The sequence below is a fragment of the Sitophilus oryzae genome, unplaced genomic scaffold, assembly GCF_002938485.1.
Source record: "Sitophilus oryzae breed Bouriz unplaced genomic scaffold, Soryzae_2.0 scaffold_682_pilon_pilon, whole genome shotgun sequence".
NCBI lineage: Eukaryota > Metazoa > Arthropoda > Insecta > Coleoptera > Curculionidae > Sitophilus > Sitophilus oryzae.
This window is the reverse complement of record NW_022147287.1, coordinates 5,097,024-5,124,697: the sequence shown is the minus strand read 5'-3', so window position 1 is coordinate 5,124,697 and position 27,674 is coordinate 5,097,024. Positions and strand designations below refer to the sequence as shown.

The 27,674-nt window shown below is 31.9% G+C and overlaps 2 protein-coding genes across 3 annotated transcripts in view; one reads left to right on the top strand and one right to left on the bottom strand.

Moving 5' to 3' along the window:
- Positions 1-27,674, bottom strand: part of LOC115887973 (neuropeptide FF receptor 2-like) — a 163,247-nt gene that overhangs the window by 69,830 nt on the left and 65,743 nt on the right. For both annotated transcript variants that reach the window (XM_030907547.1, XM_030907548.1), the window contains exon 2: positions 7,484-7,701. In XM_030907547.1, the coding sequence (XP_030763407.1) occupies positions 7,484-7,680 (197 nt within the window). In that variant the 5' untranslated portion in view covers positions 7,681-7,701. The remainder of the gene's footprint in view (positions 1-7,483; positions 7,702-27,674) is intronic.
- Positions 18,589-19,074, top strand: LOC115888048. Its single transcript, XM_030907616.1, has one exon. It carries the CDS (start codon positions 18,589-18,591, stop codon positions 19,072-19,074), a length of 486 nt encoding a protein of 161 aa, XP_030763476.1.

Below are 27,674 nucleotides of genomic sequence, written 5' to 3'. Positions count from 1 at the left end.
GTATATTTCATGTAAACTATATCAGTTTTAAAATACGAACCAAAAATACGAGGAAATTTTTTCCATGTATTCTACAACATGTTTATTAATCCGTAGTATTTAACTAGCGTGACGTCATAAATCTCACTCCGGGGCTGTTCTATTAGAGACGGCATTGCGTCAGCATGGCCGCAAGTTGCTAACCTAATAAAATTAACACTAGAAAAGCGCGCGGGAACTGTCAAATTCAAAGTTATTCGTTTCACAGACTATAGATTTCTTCGTTTTGCAAAATGAAGTTAGTCTATTTTTATTATTTGTCTGAGATCTTTACATATTATTGCTCAACGTAGTGTAGATCATAATTTCTATTTATGACCTAAGATTTCGCAGATAACTGTAGATAAACAAGCTAAAAGGTTTAAATTCAGTTTTCCACGTGATAAAAATTATATTACATCCATTATCCTTGCACAATTCCGAGACATACGATGAACGTTTCATTTTAAACGCCCTCGTGTCACATGTGGGTCCATTACGACGCAAAATTATCCATAAAATTAATCTCAACCTGCAAGCGAAGACCCACGTCTTCATATTTCATTGTTCTAATCTGTGCCACGTTAAAAGATAAGTCGGTTTCCTCGGGTCAGACTGGGATCTGTTTGATAAATCGGGTTGACGCGCGGTTTACAATGATTTGGGTCGATATTTTTTGCTGTACAAATCAAGCAGATGTCGCAATATAATTTATTGTCTCCAAAATTGGTGAAACATCTAGACCCTTAAGTGTTAGAATTAAAGAACATAAAGATTATTTAAGAAAGGGAGATTTTCACAAATCTAAGATTTGTCAGCATTTATGGGACACAGGGCACAGAATAAATTTTAATAACGCCAAAATTATAATGAAAAAAAGCGATAGCCTCTAAATGAAAAATAAAAAAGGCTTTTTTAATTCAATCTAATAAAAATAAATGTATTGCTCATGCATCTGTAGATGTTAGTAATGTATGGCAATCGCTTCTTTGATTTTAAAGAACATAACATAAATAAACATAATATACGTAAAATTTAAAAATAATCATACAAAAAGTTTTGGGTTTTTGGGTTTTACCTTATTAAGTAATTGTTTTCAGGTAGTAATTGTTAATTTTGAAGTTTAACTTGATATTATAATGTCAATTTAACAGAACGTCAACGGTTTCTTGTAGACGTATCTGTTTTAAAAAAGTAAAGTGTTCTCGAATAGTTGAATTTAAATATCTTAAATAGTTTTTTTCTTTATTCTTTGTATTTTTTTGCTTCCGACGACGGAAAGAGATAAACTTTCCGAAACGTTAAGCATTTTTTTCTTTGTTAGGCAAATTTGTATAACTGTAAACATAACTTCTGACAAGCAGTGTCCGTTTAGGTTTAACGCAGAAGTGTTTACAAAAAATAACTATGTTATTTTGTAGATTTTCTTGCAGTGCAGTGGCGAAATACCCATAAAGGATTTTTTTTGGAGAGATGAATCCGCCACATAGGTATAGACATTTTTTATAATTAATTGTTTTTAATATACAGGGCGGTCCGAATTGTATTCTGCAGATAAAAATAAGTAAAAAGTTCATAAAAATTTATAGTGGAGTGCCCAGAGACTTTTACCTCGGAATCCAATTACTGTGAATGTTTACCCATATTTTTTCAGTGCTTTTAATTTTTTATTTTAGTAATTTTAGTAAATTTTTAGTTATTTCCTTCTTAATTTTTAATTTTTAATTTTTTTTCCGAGTAAATTTATTGAAATAAATGAATCTAAGGCATAAGCTATACCTATTCTTCTTATATTACGCATGTTATGCACGAAAATTGGGCACCTTAAAACTTTCATGTAATTTAAAGTTTAATATAATTGTTCTAGGTGGGCCGATTTTGATGATTTTTTAAGCAGTATGTAGCCAAATAATTTTACTTTTTAGCAGCTCTTTCTAAATTAAAAATAAAACTCCCCATCTGTTACTTATACGAGGGAAAACAAAATGTTGATATTTTGGTGAAAGTTTGTAACACCCTGTGGAACATGTTAAAACAGCAAGAATTTTAGAAATTATTTTAACTTCTAGATACATCCTTTCTCGATAGTTTGTTTTTTGGTTCATCTCATTATCTTTATTTTTGTTGGAAATATTCGCTTGTGAAGAAGACGCTAACATGTTTTCGTAATTTTTACATTAAGACCATGCCTTTGCTTCTGGTCCTAGTGAACAGATCTAGTAACTTCTGGTCCCGAAGCAGGCATTCTTGACATTAGATTTGCTTCATTTAGTCTTCTTCTTATAGTCCGTTAGTTATACCCACTTTTTTATTTCACTCGTGAAAAGGTTTTTCAATTCGTTAATTTTTGAGTGTATATTTTTTATATGTTACTATTTTTTTTATAGTGAGATGTTCCTTTACCTAAAATAAATCGTTTATGGGCTATTTAAGATTTAGTTTTAAGCGAAAATTTTTCTTGATTTATAGCTGCCTTTGACATTGTCAGACAATTTATTTCCTTCTGTCAAAAATCTAATTGTTTGAATTTCAGATAATATAAATATTGCTGTTAAAAATTTATAAATTGTATTTATAAAAATATATATTTCGTATTTTAGTAATATCTAATAGTTGATATTAATAATATACAATAACATGACCGAAAAAAACGGCGCAAAGTTGGCTTGGAAATGACGACCGCATACCGAATTTTTAACAAAATGTCGCAATATGACATGCCCAGATATATTGTTTTACATCGCTTGACATATCAATTCATAGTCTACTGGTTAAAACTCAGAAATATATACGCTTTAAAACTAAATCTATTTTAGGTATGAGAACATCTATAATCAAAAAGTAACGAATTAAAAAACATTTTCACTAGTGAAATAAAAAAAGTAGGTTTCCATTTGAAAAAAAAATGACATGATAATTATTAATCTCTCAATTCCATGACAGCTACGAGAAATATTAAATGACATCGAAACAATTTATTTTTTGGAATAGATATCCACATGTCTTCTCTTTATGTCAGAGTGGCAGTGGTGATTAGCGATGGGAAGTTCCCATTGGGAACTATCGAATGAATTAAACTATCGAATGGTTAATGAATGAATGATTTCAACTATCGAATGGTTTTATTCGAATAAAATAATTCATTCATTTGTATACGAAAGCATATGTGACAACCTCGCCGTGCGACTAAATGGTTATCGTTGAGCCACGACTATCGAATGCTTTTGATAAATGAAATTTAGTATTCGTTTGATTTTTGTATGCGTCAGTGCATTATTAGTTCTTCCAAATTTTTATAACTTCGCCGTATAAATACTGTGCTATTTTTGCCTTTATTAAAATAGTTAAAATACTAAAATAGTAGTTATGTTTTAATTTTATTTATTGACGATTGTGTGCATGTGCAGGTGGTCAAAATTTTTCCGAAAATTTGTGTGGTTTTCCGTAGTCCGATCTTTCAATTATTTAATTTTATATGGTATATGGTCTATTTTTTAATGGGAAATTTTGAGAAGTAGCAATTTTTAAGAGAGATGAGATAAACGTACAATTAATTTTAAAAATACATATTTGTATTTTAGATGTTTTAATAATATGAATTAGTTAAACTTAATAATCATATTTAAGTAATGTGGTTGTATAATCATATTTAAGTAAATGGTTATCGAACTCAAACTATGGGGTGAGAAAATTAATATGAAAGTTTTACACGTGCCAATTTAAAAAAAAAAGTTAACGATGTTTGTATTTCGTTTATGCTAATTCTCTTACATGTAGTTTTTTTTAAAAATATTTAATTTATTTTTTAAAGTAAATGCCAGTAAAAGTAAATATAATTTTTAAATAGTACCTAATATAAAGCACCTAATATAAATAATTTTGATTTCTAATTTTTTATTTATATTTTCCTTCCATTACACTGCATGCTTAGAAAATTAATAAATGTTTATATTTCATGATTTTAAAATTTGTTGTTAATATAACAAATTAGTTCTGTAATTATTATTATTTAATAAACCAACGTTGCCAAAAAATTTAGAGGCTATATTATTTTTAAATAGGATCTAATATAAATAATTTTGACATCTAAATTGTTGTTTATATTTTGCTACTACTTAAAAGAAAATATTTATATTAAATGATTTTAAATTTTGTTGTTAATAGGTATAACAAATTATTACTGTTATTATTATTTATTAAACCAGTCTTTGCTAAAAAACATTAAAAATAATTTTCCTACATCCAAAATAACAAGTATTATTGCAGTGTAACAACAGAATATTAATAAAAAAAATGCAGAATATATAGACATACTATCCCTAATTAACTAAAGCCAAACAATAATATTCTTTGCTAATATCAACTAATACTAAAATATGGCAACAGCGCCTTTCATAATGTATTTTCTGTGTAAATACTAGCACCTCAATAAAAAAATAATGCGTCCTTATCTATATCTGACTCCGCAAAAAATCAAAGATGCCGGCTTCTTTCATAGCATTGCCACCGACCGCTGTCGGGTTTCTCGGAAAGAAACCTACGTCGCCGGGCGACAACTAAAATTCAGTTAATATTTTATTATAATCGATCCTGACGAATGAATGAATTTCATAAATGAATGAATTTTATAAATGAATGGTTTTTGCTGCCGAATTACTAGAATACAATATTTCAAGGCAGATGACGGATCTATTCGATCATTTTTATTCGAATAGTTTTCAACGAATGTTTTCTTACTAACTATAGAATTATTCGAATGAACTGCAACTATCGAATGTTTCGATAGTATTCATTCGATAGTTCCCACTACTAGTGGTGATCATTCAAGTTGACGTTTAGGCTATACAATTTTTTTTGACATGCAGTTTTTCTCCTCCAAAAATTTTGATTTTTTTAAAAACGTTCATAAAATTTTATAGGAAATTTACGCAATAAAAACTGGAGGTACCCATTTAAAATGAGAAAGTTGCTGTCAACTTCGGGTATTTCCGGAAGTGCCGCCATACTGAAAACACTCTTAATCGATAGATCTCAATGTGAAACAATGATATGCAAATAATATCCGACTTAGATATTGTAGTTCTCTAGAATTAAATCTTATACCTATAATTAAATCTTCAACCATTTAGGTACACTGCATAGACATAAATCTTATGCAAACAGAAACTTTATAATTTAGTTGACAGACATAGTAGGTACAAAATACATTAGGAAGTTGTAAAGCGCTCTTCTGAGTTATAATTAATTAAATCTCATCATACTTTAGAACATTGTGCTCGAACTTACTTTTCTAAGGTGAATTCACACATATCCGTGACGTCACTGTTCCGTTCCGTTAACGAGTGTCAGTTAGGGGGGAATGCCCAACAGTGAGACACATTTTTTTAAGACCGTAAAAAATATTTTATTTTTTTATCAAAATAAACTATATTAGTATACTTTAAAGGCAACCACTCTCTCCTAAACATGTTTAATTAACTAATCTCATTGAGACAAAAACATGTCTTAAAATTAACAATATTGTTATTAAAAAAAGTTACATATCAAAGTTGTGCTTTTTGTAATGGAACACCCTATATATTAATTGATTTTCGGATTCTAGGAAAAAAATAAAGGTGAGTTTTATAAGAGAAGTATATGGCTAAAATGTAATGTTTTTTATATATTTGACATTTTCTAGAAATAAAGAACAATTTTTAAATTACAATAAAAGCTACTTAAATTGGCATTTACGCGGTATACCCTGATATGTAGTTAAGTTAATTATTATATCTTAAATCAAATTAAAACTTGATCCAAAAAGTTATACAGGGTGAGACAAAATTAATATTGAACATTGGTCACCTTTAAAAGCATGTTACTTTCTTATTTTAAATGGAACACCCAGTGTATTATTCCAATATTCAATGGAGAATTCATGTCCCTTCAAATTACTATTAAGGTTGCCTACCCCTCAAACAAAGATTTCCCTAGATATTTTCATTTACATGATTTGATCTGAGTATATCTTTATTATTTGATAAAAATCTAGGTAGCTGTGATATATCTGACGTTACGTTAACATAGCTGTCTAATTATTAGTCCAACTTTAATAACTATAACTGGTGGTCAGAATGCAGTGTGCATTCACCAATTAATATAATACTTAAATGCTCCTGATTTTATCTCGTCTGTTTTTTTTATGGGGATCTGTTAAAGACAGTGTTTACAAAACTGTACCAACTAGTGTCAACAAGATGAGAGAAATTATTGTAGCTACTTTTCGAGTTAGAACTCCACATAAGCTATTAAAATGAAAAGATCCTTTCGAAAAGACAATCATTTTATGCAGTTAACAGTAAAGGAAGCATTTTGAGCATTTGATTTCATCTAGCTAATTTTTGTCGCATAATTATAGGTTTATATCTAGTTTTAATTCGGCAATAATTAAAATATGTTTTAAACGTGTATCTTTTTATTACCCTTGAGTATTTTACTCTACAATCTTTAATTTTTGTTAAATTAACAAAAGGTATATCACACAGCCACCTAGATGTTTTCAAATAATAAAGAACTACTACGCGAAACCATAAAAATTAAAATATCTAAGATAACGAATCTTTGTCTGAGGGGTGGGCAAACTTAATAAGATATATAAATTCCCCATTGAACACCGGAAAAATATACTGGATGTTCCATTTAAAATAAAGGCGTAACTTGCTTTTAAAAGTAACTAATGTTCCATATTAATTTTGTCTCACCCTGTATAACTTTTCTGGCCAAATTTGACCAGAAATTTTTCAATTTAACATACAATGGTTTCTGTAATTAAATATCCGGCTATACAAGGTCAACTAAAATTTAGGTAGCTGTTATCGAAATTTAAAATTTACTTTTCATTTTTACAAAATGTGAGATTTGTCAAAATCCTTAGATTTTAGGTATATGCTTCTTTAATAAAACTCACCTTTATTTTTTTCGTAGAATCCGAAAATCAATTAATATATAGGGTGTTCCATTAGAAAAAACAAAACTTTGATGTGTAACTTTTTTTGGGGACACCCTGTACAATTATATATTTTTATAAAAGGCTTTCAGTTAACCTACATTTGTTGCTTCCGCGGCGTATGAGAGGCGTCACCCATTAGTCTGTCATTCATCACTATTTGTTAAGAATAAATCATTAGGAAAAATCAATAGTAATGTCATCTGAGAAGTGGGGGTAACAAGTTTTCAACACTGTTGAACACATATACAAAAGGGGGCTCATGGGGCCAAGCCCCCCCCCCCCAAGAATCTACTTTAAAATAAAATGTTAACATAATGATGAACTCTTCTCTGGAGATATACTCAATCTTTTTAACTTGACAAGTCAGTAACTTTTTAGCCCGTATTATGCGAAGAAAATCAGGCTTTTAAAAAGTAACAAAAAATAAGGTAAAAAAAAGAAATAAGGTAAAAATTAAAAAGCAATAATTAAACTTACTTTTGCATGAATCTATCTCTAACTACAGTGACGATGAGCAATACATTGGCAATAACAGCAACAGGAAAGAGCACACCATACAGTCCAACAACAGCAAAATTGTTCTTTCTGAGGAAACCCTGTACGACTTCTTCTGAAAGGGTTAGGTTAGTTTGGACCATATCTTGACCATATTTCTCAAAAAATGTCGAATTCATGTTTCCTAAATTTGTTGACACCTGCAAAGAAAAATGTTATTACGGATATAAAAAAAATCGTTAAAATAGATTTATCTTCCCAAGTTGATCAAGTGTTTGCACTTAAAATAATTAATTCTTCTACACACGTACTGGGTAGTATTATAACACAAAGTTGGTGCAGTAAACCAAAATGTTTGTTAATTTGTTTTATAAAGGTTTAGCAGCAGTATTTATAATATAGGATATTCAAATAATTAGTTTTTTGACAGAAGAAAATAACATATACATACATACTGCCATTACTCGCTGACGAGTATTCGACACGCATTAAAAGATGGTCACGCAAGGCGTTTTCTTTCATGAGCTTTTCTGTGACTGAAAAGCCGGATACGTGATGCTATTTGCCTACCGCACTCCGGACATTCAAAAATCTCATTGCTTTGTTGCCTCTTTACTTCTTGGTTGTCGCTCTTAACTGAGTTTACAACTCTTCTCCATTGAGTTCTATTGTGAACTGCTTCTTCACAATGATTCTGCATGTTAATCCCCTTAACGACTGTGAGAAAACGACGGAACAATGAGAGAAATGGGACAAAACTAAGGTATTGCATAGATTGGCTTTTACCTTACTATTTTATAATTTTTTTATTTTTATAAAAAATGCCGCAGTGGATAAAGCTGTCTTAATGCCGAGAATGCCCTTTGAATAGATGCAGATATGTGTTACTTGTATTTCAAATTGTGAACAATTATAATACCCAGATTTTTGGCTTCGGTAACAACATCAAGATTGACATTATCAATCTTAAATTTAGCTAATTGGCAAACATCATGATAGCAATTTTTACTTGAAAATATGACAACTTGTGTTTTAGTTGGATTCAACTGTAATTCATATTTTAGAGACTGTGCATATATATGTTGTAAATCTTCATTGATCATATTAATGGCAAAATTTAAAGAATTCCTATTAAAAGAGGCATACACCTGAGTGTCATCGGCGTACGTATGTATCTTACAAAACTTAACATCGTTGTGAATTAGAGAGATATATATATATACAAAAAAGCAGAGGTTCAAGGATTGAACCCTGAGGAACTCCACGTACTAACTTTATTGGACTAGATGTTTTATTTTCCAGTTTGACTATTTGTTGCCTGTCAGTAAAATAGCTTTTCAATAAATTCAATGCACTACCTGAAAACCCATAATAATGTAGCACTGACCGCAAAATCTGAGGATTTAGACAGTCAAACGCTTTGCTATAATCCAACAATACTAAGACTGATATTTCGCCGTTGTCAAGCGCATACAATATGTCATCAGTTACTTTAAGTAAAGTCGTGGCACAACTATGTCCCGTCCGAAACCCAGACTGGTGTACAGGCAAGATATTTTTTTCAGCAACATAACTTTTAATTTGGTTATTAAGAACATGCTCTAGTATTTTTGACATAAGGGGCAGTATACTTATTGGTCGTAGATCTTTAAATTCTAGTACATCTGACTTTTTGGGAATAGGCTTAACAATGCCTATCTTCCACAATCTTTGGAAATATTCAGTAAGTAAACAACTATTAATTATATTCACCAGTACATTCCCCATCAGTGGAAAGCACATCCCAAGCATATTCAAGCTTATGTCATCCACACCAGCAGCATTAGACTTAATTTAAGTATATCATCCACATTAATTAACGAAAACTGAAATTTTAATTTTTGTGTAATGCAAACATAGTGCCATCACATTGATCAGTTTGAACGGCTTACGGCACACACTTAACAAAATAATCATTAATTTTATTTACATCCCTCAAATGAAGTGGTAGGTCTGCAGATGTCTTTGACTTACCGATGTTGAGATAATTTAACTCCCTCCAAAGCATTTTAGGATTTTGTTGTTTAGATATATTATCAAAATACCTCCTCTTTTCTATTTTGACCATGCGAGTTACCATGTTCTTTAACTGTTTATATTGCTGCAATAATTCAGGTGTTTTCTGATTTTTAAATTTATTTTCAAGTTTATCCCGAGAAGATATTAGATATTTAAAATTTTCGGACATCCATGGAGCAGGTGGCTTAGTTAATCTGATGGTTTTATATGGTGCATGTGTGTCAAATATTGATATTAATGCATTATTTAGGTACTCTTTGATCTGAAATCTCACAATTTATAACACCAGAATCATGCACAGTACTTAAAGAAATTGTCAGGATCAAATCAATTAAAGTTGCAGTAGTATCTGAAACTAGTGAAATGGACTCTTAATGTCAAGGAAAGGTATAAAATATATTACATAAAAAATGGTCGCAGTGATTAACCTCCCCTCCTCTCCAACTTATCCTACATTCCTACAAGACTGACAGGTAAAACGTTACGTGTAGAGGGATCTTTAAATCTAAAAAAGTTGCAATCCCTGAATAAAACGAGAAATTAGGATCTTTGTGTAAAATCTCCTCGAAATTTCTATTATTCGTTACTACAATCAGGCAAAACGTTTCTTATAATACAAAAAAGAAACTAATTGAAAGGGGAATATAGGTACAAAGGACGCGGTTATTTTTCTTATTACAGACAGGATGCCAAAAAAATGTATATAGAAAAAAACAGACGAGCTCTCTTACACAAAGTTTTCTTTAAATTTTATGCTTCAGATGTCTCGTAATAATTTCCTTCGCTCAAATTCACTCAAAACGGCTGGAAAATGAGTTTCCTTTGTCCATTAAATAGATACTTTGTTTTGTTGACTAGAAAAAAATTGCTTTATGAAAACTCCTGTTCTATTAAATAAGAAGAGACGAAAAGCAGCTTTTTTTTACTTACTAGACCTTTAAAATGGTTATTTTTTATACATGACGATAAAATGGTATTTTCATTTAATTCACGAGCGATAAAATCGCGAGTTTTCGGGAGACGATAATGCAATTTTATCGTCGTGTATAAAACAATATTTTTTTCCGAGTTTTTAGCGAGTTAAGCTCCATACTCACACTTCGCTACTTCACTTCGTTCCTTCCTCGCGTCCCTTCATCCAAAAATCATATATTTACTATGGGAAATTGTCGATTTATGCGACTGTGTTCTTTCGTTCCTTCGTTCCTTCGTTCCTTCGTTCCTTCGTTCCTTCGTTCCTTCGTTCCTTCGTTCCTTCGTTCCTTCGTTCCTTCGTTCCTTCGTTCCTTCGTTCCTTCGTTCCTTCGTTCCTTCGTTCCTTCGTTCCTTCGTTCCTTCGTTCCTTCGTTCCTTCGTTCCTTCGTTCCTTCGTTCCTTCGTTCCTTCGTTCCTTCGTTAAAACGCTCCTTCGTTCGTTTACTTCCTCGAAACGATCCTTCCCCGTACTGTCGGTTTTTGGAGGAAGTAGCAAAGGAATTATCACGAACACAAAAAATATTAAAATATATAAAATATATAAATCGATCTTGGATTTCATTCGTAGTTGATTTCTTGATTTGGCAGTACGTCTGTACAGGGTGTCCCATTTTCGTGTGTTTTGCAGGGTTTCTCGTTTATGAGTCGAGCTACAAAGATGCGGTTTTCACATTACGATGTTACTTTTTTATGAAACTAAAGATGCTACATACAGATATGTCCCAGCTCTCTTACTTTCTAATATACAGGGCAAATCTGAAATTATTGCGTTTTTTGATTCCCTTTGTATCTCGATTATCTTATAACTTATCGATAAGGTGAAAACGGTGCCCTGTACAGTTTTTCACGTAGAATGCAGTGACGTAACTAGTTCTTCGTTAGAATCTGTAGATATTTTGCGATATTTTGTATATTATTTTATTTTCCTTGTTGTTGGCTTTCTAAAATACTTACATATTTTCATAAACGGGGTAAAAATGCATTATTTAACTTTATTACATAGTCGGCCGGTTTAAATTAGGTAATCAAAACAATCAACTAATTTCTTCGACGTAAAATGTAGGTTATTGGCTATTCCACGCTAATTTTTATGTATAGTTATAATATAACTCTAAAATAAGAGCCGTTTAGCAGTTTAGCAGTACCTAAATAAATAAGTATACCTAGAGTATACATATTATAATTTTAGAAAGCTCATAACAAGGCAAATAAAATAAAAAATATTATATAGAGTGTCCTGTTTAAAAAAAAGAACATAAGTTTGAGTCATTTTTCGAAATAGACAGCTCCCAACGAAGAACTAGTTTCGTCACTGCATTCTACCTGAAAAACGAGATACGGGCGGTGGGTAAGTACTCAATAGGTAGAAAAAAACAAAATAGGTTATCCGGTATATACCTGTACATTTAGATGAACAGTCTAATTTTATAAAAGGTATTTCCAACGACCGCATAGTAAATATCCGGTATAATACCAGAAATATACAAGTAATATCAGGAATATACCTACAATATTCCTAATATATATTGGTATATTCCTGTTCCCGGTATTATACCTGGTATTTACTATGCGGTCGTCGGAAATTCCTTTTATAAAATTAGAATGTTCATCTAAATGTACAGGTATATACATATATGTGTGAAGGGCTTTACGTTTTAAAAAATATTCAGAAATTATTATTTCAAGGAATTTATTACGAGTAGAAAAAATATTGTGCAGGGTTGGCGTTGGTTTCTATGTAATTTGACAAATAAATAAAGCTGTCTCTTTAGTTGTCAGTTTTGAATCAATATTTTTTAATTCTCTTTCGTGTCGATTGCTGTTTGAATTGGAGCCAGAAATGGCTCAAAACGAAATAAGTAAATTACCAACAGATATTGAGGCTGAGGCGACAAACGCCATATTTAAACTACTTCCATTTAAATCCCGAATAACTTATGAAAAGGAATAGAAAAATTTTCAAAAATGGAAGCAATTAAAAAACGTGCGAGAAGAAATAAGGTTTTTAACCTATCCTCGCTGTTAAAGTATCATTTAATCTACCCTTGCGCTTAAAGTAGTATTTTATCTACTATTTTTGATAGATATAAGGCAATTTTAACAGTTGCTATGGAAAAAACTTAATAAAATATAATATTTAGAAGACGTTTAGTGTAAAACACAATTATTTTTCTGCGTGTACCTAATCTATTGCGTCTAATTTTAGCTATGGAAGTATACATTACTGTGGGAAGAGTCTGGCTTACTCAGACAATTTATCACAGCAGATTAATTTTAAAATAAACTAAATTTACCAGCTATTAATCTTTCTACATTGAAAGAAATCAAATCAAAATACTCGACTTACAGGGTGTACAAAACTAAATAATTGAATTTTGTACATAAATTTTATACAAAGGTTGCTAGACTCTGTTTGAGTTAGTTTGAGTAGGTTTTAAATTAAAACGAAATACCAGGAAATATGTCATTTTCTTCGAATAAAGTAAAAAATACCGGGAGTGCCATTTAAAAATCTAAAGTTGTAGTCATTTCCGGTAAAACAGGAAATGACCAAAAACAATTGAATACGACAATCAATCCTAATTTATGTCATATAGTAACATACCAAATCTCGTTTTATTAGCTGAAAAAATAAAAAAGTTATAGGGGTGAGCCACTTTTTAGACGCACCCGGTATAATCAAAATGTAAAAATTATACTTCATTTTTACAATTTTATGAAAACTATATTTATTGTATAATAATAATTATATGTTATTTTCCATGAGTCTTTAATCCTATATCGGGCTTAAGTTAAGATTCGTTAATATGTATAGTTTCATGATTGGACCATCCTATATTCAGTATATTAACAGTTTCCTTTTCTCAGTACCTACAATCATCAATTTATCGAACAATAAATGACCAATTTCTTGGAAGATTTCGGGAGAAAATAGAATTCTGCGAATAATAGCTGCTATAATGAAAATATAAAAAAAAGAATAAAATATCGGATTGCTATAGAGAGCTACTCAACAAGAATAACAACGGTTTACTGATAATAGTATTTTTTATTTTCAAAACTAAAAGACTCACAAATATTTGGTTTTAGTAAAAATTAAAAAAAAGTTAATTAATTTATTATTATTTTTTTATCTTCCGTTCATTATAACTCATCAGAAACTAAGTCATTTAAGAAATATTTGGTTTTAGTAGAAATAAAAAAAAGTTAATTTTTTTTATTAGTTAATATTAAAGATTAATATAAAAATTTAATTTTTTGGCCATAAAGCTTGATTTTCATGCATCCGTTGTCCGACGATAGATGATACGATATTAATTTTATTGGTTGAATTTAAAGATTTTGATTAGTTAAAAAATTACGCAGTTTTTAAATTGATTGCATTTTCATTCATCGGATATAAGATTTCCTTGTAATTGGTGTCATTTTATATTTTAATTTCCATAACAATTTCGCTGTTTTACTTATATGAGTAGTAAGCAACGTTTTCGAGAGAGGAATTTTAATAAAGCATATACAGTATACAGGGTGGGCCACTGAAAACTTACAATGGCTATAATTCTTAAACCAAAAAAGATATAAAAAAAAAATACCGTTTCTATAATATCGAGGGGGAATACACCCCTACTCACTTGAAAATCTTAAATGGCAACACCCCACTTGTGGCGCCTTTTTGGAAAGCCCATGAAAAATGCTAAACGATGATCATAAAGTTTTTAGGGTGAAATTGAAAAACTACCCCTTACACGAAAAATTAGGTGGACATTAATGAAAAAAGTGATTTTTTCTCAGCATAAGTTACAAATTGAGACCCAGCTCAATGAGGCAAATGAGGTATTTTTCAAACCACCCCGACCCACCCCTAGGTGCCACCCACTCACTTCTAATCTCAAGATAGCGATACCCCACTTGTGACACTTCTTTGGAAAGCTAATTGAAATTGCTAAACGATGGTCATACAGATTTCAACTTCTGTCTTCTTTCAACAATTACTGGTAAGTAGTGATAAGAAATGTAGGTTTGACAATTTGAAAGAAATTTAAAATGATAATTTATTTTAACAATTGCTCAAAATGACAGCCGTTTCGTTCCATACAAAAATACAAACGATTTTCAAATTCTTCTCTCACTTTTTGGAAAGTCTCTCTCGGAATATTTCGACATGCTTCAGTTATCCTCTGCCGCAATTCTTGCAACGAACCTAGTTTTGTCTTGTAGACTATGGATTTAGTGTAACCCCACAAGAAAAAGTCTAAAGGAGTGAGATCAGGTGACCTTGGCGGCCACTCGATTGGACCCCTTCTGCCAATCCATTGCCTTGGATAATATCTATCCAACCACCGCCTTGTGACAATAGAATAATGCGGAGGGGCTCCATCTTGCTGAAAGTGTATGAGGTCTTCATTAAGAGTTAAATTTCCTTCCAAATCTCTTTGATTTTCAACCTCAATTCATTGGCTGGCTCTATCAAATTGTTCAGCATTTCCACATAAGCATCACCAGTCAAATTTCCGTCGATGAAAAATGGACCTATAATTTTATCGCCTAGTATTCCACACCAAAGATTGAGCTTTTGGGGATGTTGGATGTGTCCTTCAACAACAATATGCGGATTCTCATCGCTCCAGTATATGCAGTTCTGCTTATTCACAATTCCGTTTAAAAAAAATGAGCACTCATCACTAAAACAAATATTTTTAGTAAGTGAAGGTTCCCTTCGAATTTCCTCCGTCATTAGTTCACAGAACTGAATCCTTCTATCTGGATCGTCGTCGCCAAGTTCCTGCAGAATCTTCATTTTATAGGGATGGAATTTGTGCATTTTCAATACTCTCCTGACAGATGTTCGAGGTATACCTGTGATTGATGCCAACTGGGGTGTTGATGCTTCTGGATTGACCGATACCTGACCAATAACTTCTTACCTAGACCATCTGCATTTCTTCATTCAGTACCCTGGGCCCTGTCCTTGTTTTATTTTTGACCGACCCAGTTTCTTGAAACTTTAAAATCAAATCTCTAACATAAACGTGACTTACGTTTTTGTCCGGATTTCTCTCATTGAAAGCACGGGCCGTTCTCAAATAACACATACCTTCAGCACCATAAAGAAAAACTATTTGAATTCTTTCTTCCACAGTATAAACCATTTTTCTTTCAAATAAGCGAATCAAATAAACATTTAAAATACCACCAAATTTGCAAACGATTGAAAATCGATAGAGGACAGTGCAAAAACGCAAAGATATGCCGGTTTAAGATTCCTGTTTGTTGAAATTAAAAAAATAGATGATAAGGAAGAATTTGCGTTATCGCAAAATTAAGCTATAAAAACATCTTTGTGTTGCCTTTTTTATTATCTACATTTAAAAATGGCATTGATGAGATTAGAAGTGAGGGGATGGCACCTAGGGGTGGGTCGGGGTGATTTAAAAAATGTCTCATTTGCCGCATTTAGCTGGGTCCCAAATTGTAACTTATGCTGAAAAAATTACTTTTTTCATTAATGTCCACCTAATTTTTCGCGTTAGGGGTAGTTTTTCAATTTCACCCTAAAACGTTATGATCATCTTTAGCATTTTTCATGAGTAGGGGTGCCGCCTAAGGGGTAGGTCGGGGTGGTTCAAAAAATATGTCATATGTATTCCCCTTCGATATCATAGAAAGGGTATTTTTTATTTTTTTGATATCTTTTTTAGTTTAAAAATTATAGCCATTGTAAGTTTTCAGTGGCCCACCCTGTATAGCATATAACTAACTAAATATATATATATATATATATATATATATATATATATATATATATATATATATATATATATATATATATATATATATATATATATAGAGATATATATATAGATATAGAGCATAGCCAAAGATATTTGGCTATGCTCTATAATATCTATAATCTCTCCTGAACAGAGTGCGGACCGTCTGGCTGCCGGTAGACGTTGCGTTCACCAATGCGCATCATATTCAACATCTGTTTATTACTCGCATCACAAACTCTCCCTGTATTTCAGTGACTAAGGAGGCTAGGACAAACCTATTTGTAGCATATTTAGTTTCATAAGAAAGTAGCAAAGTAATGTGAAAATCGCATCATTGTATCTCTACTCATATAAACGAGAAATTCCACAAAACACACGAAAATGGAATACCTTGTACAGAGGTGATGCGCAGTAGTGAAACGCAGTAGTCTATCGGCAGGTACCGTGGTTGTAGACTTAAAAACTGTGTAACATACCCGAATTTGATTTATTTATTTGGATTTTTTGCTTGGATAGATGGAAATTAACTATACCATCCATTTATATACCTTCAATCTATCTGCAAGTTCGAATTCCAAACTCAAACCTGCCCGAACATCAAGATGGATGGGGATCGTTATATCAGATGACAAACTGCTCCGCGTGTGTGCGTGTCACGACAAGAACCGATGCCGCCGAATAATGTTCGGCTCGTCGCATGAATAATGTCCCCGAGGAGATAAAAAAGGGAAAAGGGGAAAGCAGCGGAAAGCAAATAAAATCAGAGGATATTTATTTTCAAAGGGCTTTGGCATAAACGTCTAACAAGCTGCAAAGGGAATAATTGTTTTACTGAATAATAAAATTCCTACATAAGAAGCCTAATATTATTTATACTAATAGACTCAACAATTTTATATCAGATTTTTTTTTAATATACAGGGTGGTCCGAATTGAATTCCGGAAACTTCGGCAGCATATTCTGCAGATAAAAATAAGTAAAAAAGTTCGTATAAATATAGGTCCTAAAATGCTTAGTTTCGGATATACAGGGTGTAGAAATTTCATTTTTATTTCGATTTTTTTAAAATAATTTCTGATGTAACGTCAATATTTGGATGAAAATTGGTGTCTCAGGGTTTTTTGACATGAGAAATTTGATTTTGATGTCAATATTACTCCTACTAGTAGAGGGCGCTACCTACATGTGTTTTAACTGTTTTGAAGAGTAATAACTTTTTGTCCGTACCTGTATAAAACTACCGAGTAAAAAAATATACATCTCTGTGACTTTTTACGTAAAAAATGTCTCTTTGTAAAATAAATAGTTAATACATGTCATTAGTGACGAAAAATAAACACGTAGAGTTAGATGGTTATTTCACTGAAATAAATAAATAATGGGAAATTTTTATTTTTTTTTAAATCAATCAATCATGATAAAAAAGTTTCTGTTGAACTTTTGGCACAAAAACATTTCAAATTGATGATTTCAGTCTAATAACTACCGTATGATCGAATAAAAACGGCGTCAGCGATGGCTATGAAATGAAGATCGCTGTCATTTTATAATGTAAAAGTATATGGGAAATGTCATCGATCGTCATTTCCAAGCCAACTGGACGCCATTTTTTTTCGATCATACGGTATTTAGCCAACATATGTTTAATTAAAGTCAATGATGACAGGTATTGATAATTTCGATTCCAAATATCTCGAAACCTATTACTCGTAGCGATTTTACCAAGAGACCTTTTTTATGTAAAAAACGTCGTAAATGTATATTTTTTACTCAGTAGTTTTATACAGGTACGGACAAAAAATTGTTACTCTTCAAACCGGTTAAAAAATATGTAGGTGGCGCCCTCTACTAGTAGGAGCCATATTGACATCAAAATCAAATTTCTCATGTCAAAAGACTCCCAGACACCAATTTTCAATCAAATATTGACTTTACTTCAGAAATTATTTGGAAAAAATCGAAATAAAAATGAAACTTCTACACCCTGTATCTCCGAAACTAAGCATTTTAGGACATTTATACGAACTTTTTTACTTATTTTTACCTGCAGAATATGCTGCCGAAGTTTCCGGAATACAGTTCGGACCACCCTGTATATGTGGACCAGGTTATACGAGAATGGAAAGAAATAGCACCAAGAGGTATCCCAATAGACCGACAATATTTTCTGAATATACTACTGTTTGCAGACAAAGATTACCTTACAAAGGCAGATTCACCTCCCGGACAAGATAATAACAAAATATGATGGAAAAATATCTACCGAAAAAACAAAAGTGATGGCACACTGGGGCAAAGACGGAATCCGCACCAAAATAATTTTAAGAAATAAACCACTACAGCAAATATCGGACTTCAACATCTTGGGATGCCACATAACCTATGATAAAGATAATGACTACATGAAAAAAATAAATAAATTCCGGTCAGTGTGTGGAACTATCGCAAAAACTTTTAAAAACAAAGCCCGGCTAGAAACGCAAGTAAGACTATATAATACACTAGCGGTACCGACTACCACAAAAGTTAAAGAACAAAGACTCAGAACAACGGAGATGACGGTCTTACGAAAAATTAAAGGAATAAGTAGAGAAGATAGAATGAGAAATGACACAATAAGAAATGAACTAAAAATACAACCATTAGAAGAAAAAGTGAGAGTATATAAAAACAAATGGAAGGAACATGTAGAAAGAATGTCAGATGATAGAATTCCACAATACGAGATCAACCTCCAGGAAGGGGAAGTATTGGACGACCAATAGAGATGGTGAAGCGGAACAGGTTTTTAAACCAAAACCATTGTGTACTTGAAACATAAAAAAAAAGTTTTTATAAATCTCAAAACCAAGCTATTTTAAAGAAAATAAACTAAGAATGTTTTAAAGTAACTTTAAATCCACTACACAACTCACACACTCGGATAATAAAATTCCCGGTATCTTTTTCTAAGAGAAGAAAAAAAAACATTTTTAAGCGATTTATTTCGAAAGTTTCCGGTCGTTTGTCCTCTGTATAGTTCTCTCCAGGTGAATCTCGGAAACTTTTTCGATTAGAAACGTATACATATATCTCTTTCTCTATATGAAAAAAGTCGAAGTTTTGACGAAGTTAACAATTTCCTCATCGTCAAGGATTTGATTAATTTTTGAACAACGAAGTTTTTATATTGGTTTTTTGTATTTCCTTTGAGTTTCGAGAGATAAAATTGATTTTGTCAAGTAAAAAAAAACAAAATATTAGATATAATCGAATTTTTTTCGTTAACTTTTGGTACTGACATCCTATTCATTCGGATTGAAAATGGAAATGTGGCAAATTAAAGCGCTACTTCAAAAAAAATTGTGTGTGCCCCAGTGGTGGCTCGTGGATATTATTGTAGGGAGGTCAATATCTAAAAATATTGCGTCGATTTTTTTTAAGACGCGACGTTTAGTTAAAGGAAAATAAATCTAAAAATAAATACAAATTATGTTGAAATGAAACCTACCCTTACATTTTTAAACAGGTGGTCTAGTGCCATTTCACTAAAAATCCAGTCAATGTTCTTTACACAAATTTTTCACGGTAGGATTTAAAAGACACTTAAATAATAATGTCTCAAAAATATAAATACATATATACACATATACACATTTCTAAAAGTTTTATTTCACATTTTTTATATTTTAAGTCAATTCTTTCTCTAAACGTTTTTACGGAAACTAAAACAAATTTTTTTTTTCGATATTAAAAATTTAAATATTGATTTATATTGACTAAACCAAACATTATACGCGATACGCGATAAACGATACAAAAACCTAGGTTATTTTATAATTTGAGTTTTTATAAACACCCAAACTGCCTGAAATTTTTCCAGCGATTCCAGCGAAATCCTGTAATATATTTATATAGAAATAATACACTCGATATTTCTTATTCAACTATATTGATTCTCAACTAATAAACAATATTACAAATTACAATAACAACACGCTAGTTTTTTTTTCTAGACAAAGACAAAAAAACCGCCACATTTTATATCGTCTGTCAGTAAATTACCAAATACAAGTGTATATAAATTTGCCTACCTTACAAGTCCTTTTATGAATGACGCGGTCAATGGTCAATAACAACAACAACAACAAACAACGTTTTATTGTACAAAAAGCCAAAACAGCTTCATCGACAAAGCACTCACAAAACAACAAAAGCACAAAAAAAAAGAAAATACAAACAACAAATAATACAATTCAAAAAAATTTAAGTCTTTAAATTTACAAAAAGAATATACATGGACAATTGCAGAACAGTACGCAGTAAACTTTGACCAGTGTGTGAGATGATCAAAATTTGAAAATTCAAAATTGTTCATAATTAAGCATCAACAAAAAAGTCGTTTACCGCATATAGGGCTCTCTCCAGTAAGTATGATTTTAGAGCTTTGCGAAATGCAGGAAAGAATGAAAGCGACTTGATATTCAAAGGCAGATGATTGTACATTTTTTTGGCATTGTACAGTATTGAACCTTTAACTAGTTCTGAGCTTGGGGCTGGCAGATAAAGATCGTGCTCTGCATTCCTAAGTGGATAGTTATGAGATGGCCTTTCGGGAATAGCAGATATGTGCTTGCGGATTAAGCAAACGGATTCAAAAATGAATAAAGACGGAAGAGTCAGTATTTTAAAATTTTTAAAGAAATTCTGGCAGTGAGTTCTATTGTTCAGTCCCAATAAATATCGAACTGCTCTCTTTTGAAGTCTGAAAACACGATCAAATTTTGTTGCGCAGCAAGTACTCCAGAATGGAAGGGCATAACGAAGATGTGACTCAAAAAGGGCATAATGGGCTATTCTAGAGGTTGAGAACTTAAGTTCCTTAGAAACTGATCTTGGCGCAAAACAGGCAGCGTTTAGTTTTTTTGATAGAGCTTCGATGTGAGAGTCCCATTTTAACGAGTTGTCTACAAGTCCTAAGAATTTCACAGAGTCCACGACGTCAATAGTGGTGTTATTAAGTACAAAAGGTTGTATAGTACTTCTATATGACAAAACTTTAGTTTTTGATAGGTTGAGGCATAGGAGATTAGAATCGCACCAAGACTTAATGGTGTAAGTCACTGGATATAGTATCATATAGTGCCTCAACATCTGGGCCGCTCCAAGTAAAACTAGTATCGTCCGCAAAGAGGCAGATTCTACCGCTAATGTCTAGATTTGCAATGTCGTTGATAAACACCAGAAACAAAATAGGGTCAAGTACTGAATCCTGATGGACACCACATTCTGTAGGCTTACAAGAAAACATAGACGTATCAATCCTCACAAGCTGCCTTCTGTTGCCAAGATATGAAGCCATTCGAGCGGCACTCCACTGAAACCAAAGTATTGCAATTTGTTAATTAAGATATTATGATTTACAATATAAATTATATCTATCGCACCTTAACCCATTATATTAGTATACCTTACCTTGTAATACGTAGTATACCTTACCTTGTTGGCCTTACGAGCCGCGTCACTTGGAGTTTAATACGTGTAAAACACAGCGGGAACGAAGGACAAAATGAAATTTTGACCGGCAGAGAAGAAAATGGGTAAAATAAAATGTTTTCAAGCGAAAATTGGACAAATTGAGAATCGTTTTGAATATTTTAAGATGAAAAAAAGTGATCTACAAAAAGTATAATTTAAATAAGTTTTTCTAATTTTCTCCTAATGTTTTGGGGGGGCATTGACCATTTGACCTCATGTTTAAGCCGCCTTTGCCTATAAGGTCAGACAGTCTAGACTGAAAAAAGAACGTCTAGTTCAAAAAAAAGGATGAGTTCTTTCATAATTAAAAATAGAACATCTAAATATACTAAAAATTCAGTTTCATAAACACTTAAGGTTTTGTTTAATCAATTTATCTTTCGCGTCGCTTAAGGGCAATTAATTTGGCAGCCGCCTCCCCAACAACAACAAACCCAGCTGGTTTTCGGAGGAAAAAACAACAACTTTTGTTTGTCGACCATTGAAATTCCCTGTTGACGCTTAATAATTTTACAAACGGAAAACGAAAATCTATTTAAGTTGTAGCGACAAAAGAGTTAGAGCAAATTTTAAGTTAATTAATTACCGTTTTCGCCACCATTTTACTCCCACTTTTCAAAGTCGCCTTCTCGCGATTTCTTTCTTCTCTGTTTCTATTCTTCTTCTTTTTCCTTTGTGTTGTCCGGGAAAATATTTAGACTAATTCTCATTCCGTGTTTCGCTTGTTTTGGAGTTATTCCCAGTGGCGGCTTAACCATGAGGTCAAATGTTCAATGCCCCCCCCCCCAAAAAAAATGGAGAGAAAATTAGAAAACTTATTTAAATTATACTTTTTGTAAATCACTTTCTTTCATCCTAAAATATTCAAAACTATTCCCAATTTGTCCAATTTTCGCTTGAAAGCATTTTATTTTACCCATTTTCTCTACTGCCGGTCAAAATTTCAATTTGTCCTTCGTTCCCGCTATGTTTTACACGTATTTAACTCCAAGTACCGCAGCTCCTGACGCCAACAAGGTAAGGTATACTACGTATAGAAAATATAATGGGTTAAGGTACGATAGATATAGTTTATATTGGCCATTGACCGCGTCATTCATAGAATGATTTCTAAGGTATATAAGCAACTTTATATACACTTGTATTTGGTAGTTTACTGACAGACGATATAAAAAGTGGCGGTTTTTGTCTTTATCTAGAAACCAGCATGTTATTATTGTAATTTGTAATATTGTTTAGTAGTTGAGTATTAATATAGTTTATTAAGAAATATTGAGTGCATTATTTCTATATAGGGCGGCCCATCGAAAACGTTCCGCAAGGCGTAACGGCCTTGCGGAACATTGCGGAACATGCATTCATAAAAGGATTTGTAAGGTAGGCAACTCTATATACACTTGTATTTGGTAGTTTACTAGCTTTTTTCGTTTTCCTGTTATTACCGATTCTGAACCGTCCTAGAATTGTGATGCGTATGCGCAGAAGGAAATATGAAGACATTATTTCATTTGCGCATGCGCCGGAGAGTTCTAGGACGATTCAGAATCGATAATAACAGGAAAACGAACAGACCTACTGACAGCCAGATATAAAAAGTGGCGGTTTTTGTCTTTGTCTAGAAACCAGCGTATTATTATTGTAATTTGTAATATTGTTTATTAGTTGAGAATCAATATAGTTCATTAAGAAATATCAAGTGCATTATTTCTCATATAGCTAGAAAAATTTCGCCGTTTGGGCAGTTTGGGTGTTTAGAAAAACTCAAATTATAAAACAACTTAGGTTTTTGTATCGTTTATCGCGTATCGCGTATAATGTTTGGTTTAGTCAATATAAATCAATATTTAAATTTTTAATATCGAAAAATAAATTAGTTTTAGTAGTGGGGTCGGATAGGTCTGAAAATCATAAAAATATTTCAGTTTTGGCGGCGAACATGAATTTTTGGATATGGATAGTAAACATACCAAGCATCAAAAAACGCCCCAGACCCAAAATTTTGGGACCCCCCACCACTGGTACGACGTCATTAAAGCGGGGGGTCAATAAAACGGCTCTTAGGTATAGAAACACTATTTTTTTTGTAAAAATCCATTTTAATTTTATTTTCTATACTAAAATAATTTATTTGAAAATATTTTCAACTATTTTTAATCATATAGCGGCCATTTTGTTATATAAATGTCAAAATTTTGACATTTTTTCTGAAATTTCGAGTTTGATATCAATTTATAGGTTTTTGGGGTTAAAAAAATTTAGTGATGATATTAAAATTTTATTTGGATGAATCTGTAGAAAATACCCAGCCTGATTTTGACAAATCTTGATTTTTTTTATTATAGTTTTTTTTTTCAGGAGAAAAGCGATAGAAGATAGTGAAACCAGAAGAAATAAAATATTTTAAATAAAAAGATGTCACTGAAGAGGAAGCACTAGCTTGTGGAAGTTAACCTATCTTTAGAAGCACCCCTACCAAGAATTGATTGGACAGAATGTCTCTTATACCAAATAAGAACCACTCAGCCATTGACACAACCAAAATATGAAGGATATCTGTCCTTATATAACGACTTGATTCTTTTTGCAGATTGTGGTAGCCTGCCAAAGTGCATAAGATTAACTGACTCGTTTAGATGAAGGCTATGGTGTCCTTCAAACTTTAATGCGTCTTAATGCCAAATACCAGAAAATATGCAGAAATAGGTATGATAAATTTAAAGCTCAACCCATGGTGGCTAGTAAATCAACTAACCAAGCTGATGATGTAGCAACTTCATTACCTGTGACAAATACAAGGAAAACCCGTTCATCTATACCACCCAAAAATCTAAAGTATCTATGTATATTCTGTGACTTTTGGGAGGAAAATGGACACATCATATTATGTACATCGACACTTGGAATCGGACTGTCTATCTATGAAAATGCTGTCCTACTGCAGGATCAAATACTTCTGACAAAACTTTCTTCGACTGACACGGTTGAACTTGAGGCGAAGTACCATAAATCATGCTACGCTAGGTTTTTTACAATAGCTCGATCCATTCAAAGAGGCAAAGATAAACAGGAGCTTAATACAGAGACTAAATTTAATTTTTTATTTACGAAAATCAAAGTGAGTTTTTACAAAGAAAAAAAGTATTTAAATGCTTTAAAACCCGTAACAAGAAGTAATTTTATTTATGTAATAAATCGCAATTTTATTTGGCACTAAATGTACCGATTATCTTCCAAGTAATAAAAGTACGTTGGCGGTAATTTTTTCTTTATAAAATCGAAGAGACAAAAAAGAATGAAGCCTTCTAACATCGTCAATGTCGAGAAAGAGTTTCTTGAAAGCAGGGGTTTAATCTAAAAGTCATTTTCAATTAATCTTTGGTTATTTTTCCCCGTTTTTATTCTCGAATAACGTCAAGTTATATTTCGAACAGTTCTATCAATATTGACCCCAAGGTTTAAACATTTTTAAATAGTGTCAAATTTATACATATATTTCGGTTAAATTGGTTACTTGGATAATTTTAAAACTAACCAGAAATTTTGCAAACTCACTAAAAGACAATGGCATATAACACCCGAGACAAAATTGTTACCATGGCTCCAAACAGTGCCGTGGCCATACATTTTTCTTAACTTAGCTGCTTGAAGGGATATTGATATTTTTGATTAATGTTTTGACTACGCCTATGGTGTCATATGGTATCATAATATGATAATTATGTTTTCATATTATGTTATGGTGTTAACCAAATTTGGCACAAAAATACTGTGACATCCGAGAATTTGGCCATTAGTTTTTGGTGGGGGGTGGGGGGTTGGTAACGGGGTATGGCAGGGGGATAAAATTTTTAAAAAATCGTAACTCTAAAATTACAGTAGCTAGCGAAACGCGGTTTTCAATTTAAGATTAGGAATAATAATTGTGCAACAAAAATTGTAATAACATCAAAATCAGTCCAAGTCGCAGTTTTTGAGATATTCCGTATTTCCGTAGTCCGTTTTTGAGAAAATCCGTGTGGAGAACTCCAAATTCCCATCGGACACGACCCCAGGTGGCGGATAAGGGAAATAACGGCGGACCAAAATTGGAAAAATTCCTTTACTTTGAAACTAAAAGAACTGCCTACCAAGTTTTTATTAACATATTTTAGTATGGGCGGCTATACGTGCCTCCCGGCGCCAATTTTTTTCATCTGAAATAATAAAAAAGTTATATGGGTGAGCCACATTCAAGACACACCCGGTATAAATGGGTAAACTAACTAAAACCACTGCTTAATTTTAAAATAATAATATAAAATCCAGACATGAACCAAAACGAAGATATAATTTACTATTGCCGCTTATCCGCTATTTCCCAAAATAGGCGGATCAAATTTAGCAATAAAATATCTAAAATATACCAATTTTTATTTTTCCCAGCTTATTAAATGTAAATTCTCGTACAAAACCTCGAAAAAAATAGTCAAATTCGTTATGCTTTAAATAATTAGGCGGCAAGTAGCCTACAATACTAATCCAAAAACCGAAATCTCATTGTTAGTGGTTTTTAAGCCTTTGGCGTTAATTTATTTCACTCAATTTTGAACGAAAAAAAAAGAGAATGAAAAGTTTTGCTTATGAAGAGAAATATTGACATTTCCATTAAAAACTTTCACTGAAGAAGGACGCTAATTTTTTTTGATCTAATCGAATGATAAGAGCTTTTAATTAATAAAGAGACGCAAAGAATAATTTGTCATTGTGAATTTTAATTCTTTTAGAAAACTTTTTTAATAATTTAACATAAAATTACCCGAATTCTACATAATTTTTTGATATATGAGAGACGTTTCTTTAATAAAATACAAAACAAAGTAATGATTGGTTTTAGTGGTTTTATTACAGCTTAATCACTACCAGCTTGACCTATCAGACATGTTTTCATTAGTAATACTACTAGAGGTCAAATTATTTCCGGAAATTTTTTCGAGCTCATCAATATTTTTCTAAAAATATTTATGAGCAAGAAAAAATTTCCAGATTTAATTTGATCTCGTGTGGTATTCGGTAAGAAAATTCCACACCAAATTGTGTTTGAAAATAATTAAAATGTATTTTTCGATTTTTGGTCGACTTGATTATTTAGTTGCTATGGCAACTAAGTGGCACCCAAACCTAAAAATTGTTTCAGTTTTGAAGCTGTCAAGCGGCACGACTTAAAAAAATGGATTCTTAGCCTATAAACTGTTGATTTCTACTAATTGTAGTAGCTCAAAAGTGCCATTTTAGGACCTAAAATATTATATTCTTTCATTTTATAGTTACTTGGGCTTACTACAAGTGGTAGAAAATCATAATTTAAAAGGTTTTTCGGAACGCTGCATGCACAGATTTACAGAGCGTCACTGTTTTGGCAGCAATTTAGACCTTTAAATTGTTGGCTTCTACTCGTTGTAGTTGCACGAAAACACAACAAAATATACTCTTTAATTTCACATAAGGTTTTTCTATCGGTTTCTTGAAAAATTCGGTTATAAACATAGAATAATTGTCACCAAACTAACCAGCGCGAGCAGGCTGGTTTTTCCGGTTTTGTGTGTCAATCAATGTCATTTATGTGACAGAAATCAAGTAAATATTGGAAGTTCGAGTGAAATTCTCATCTAATTTCTAAAATTTGTAATAATATTTTGTATTTACATCCAAAAGCAATGGAGGTAGGCAGTAAAGGTAAATAAATTTTATAACTAAATAGAATGACTTTCTAGAACCATTTAAACTTATCATTCAGCCAATGTTTCTTAAAGTCAGGAACATTTAAACAAAACATGAAAAACAAGACAAGTAATCGTGAATGTTTTGTAAG

Excerpts from the sequence above, each read along its gene's own strand:
- LOC115888048 (XM_030907616.1), top strand. The coding sequence starts at position 18,589 with ATGGCACACTGGGGCAAAGACGGAATCCGCACCAAAATAATTTTAAGA.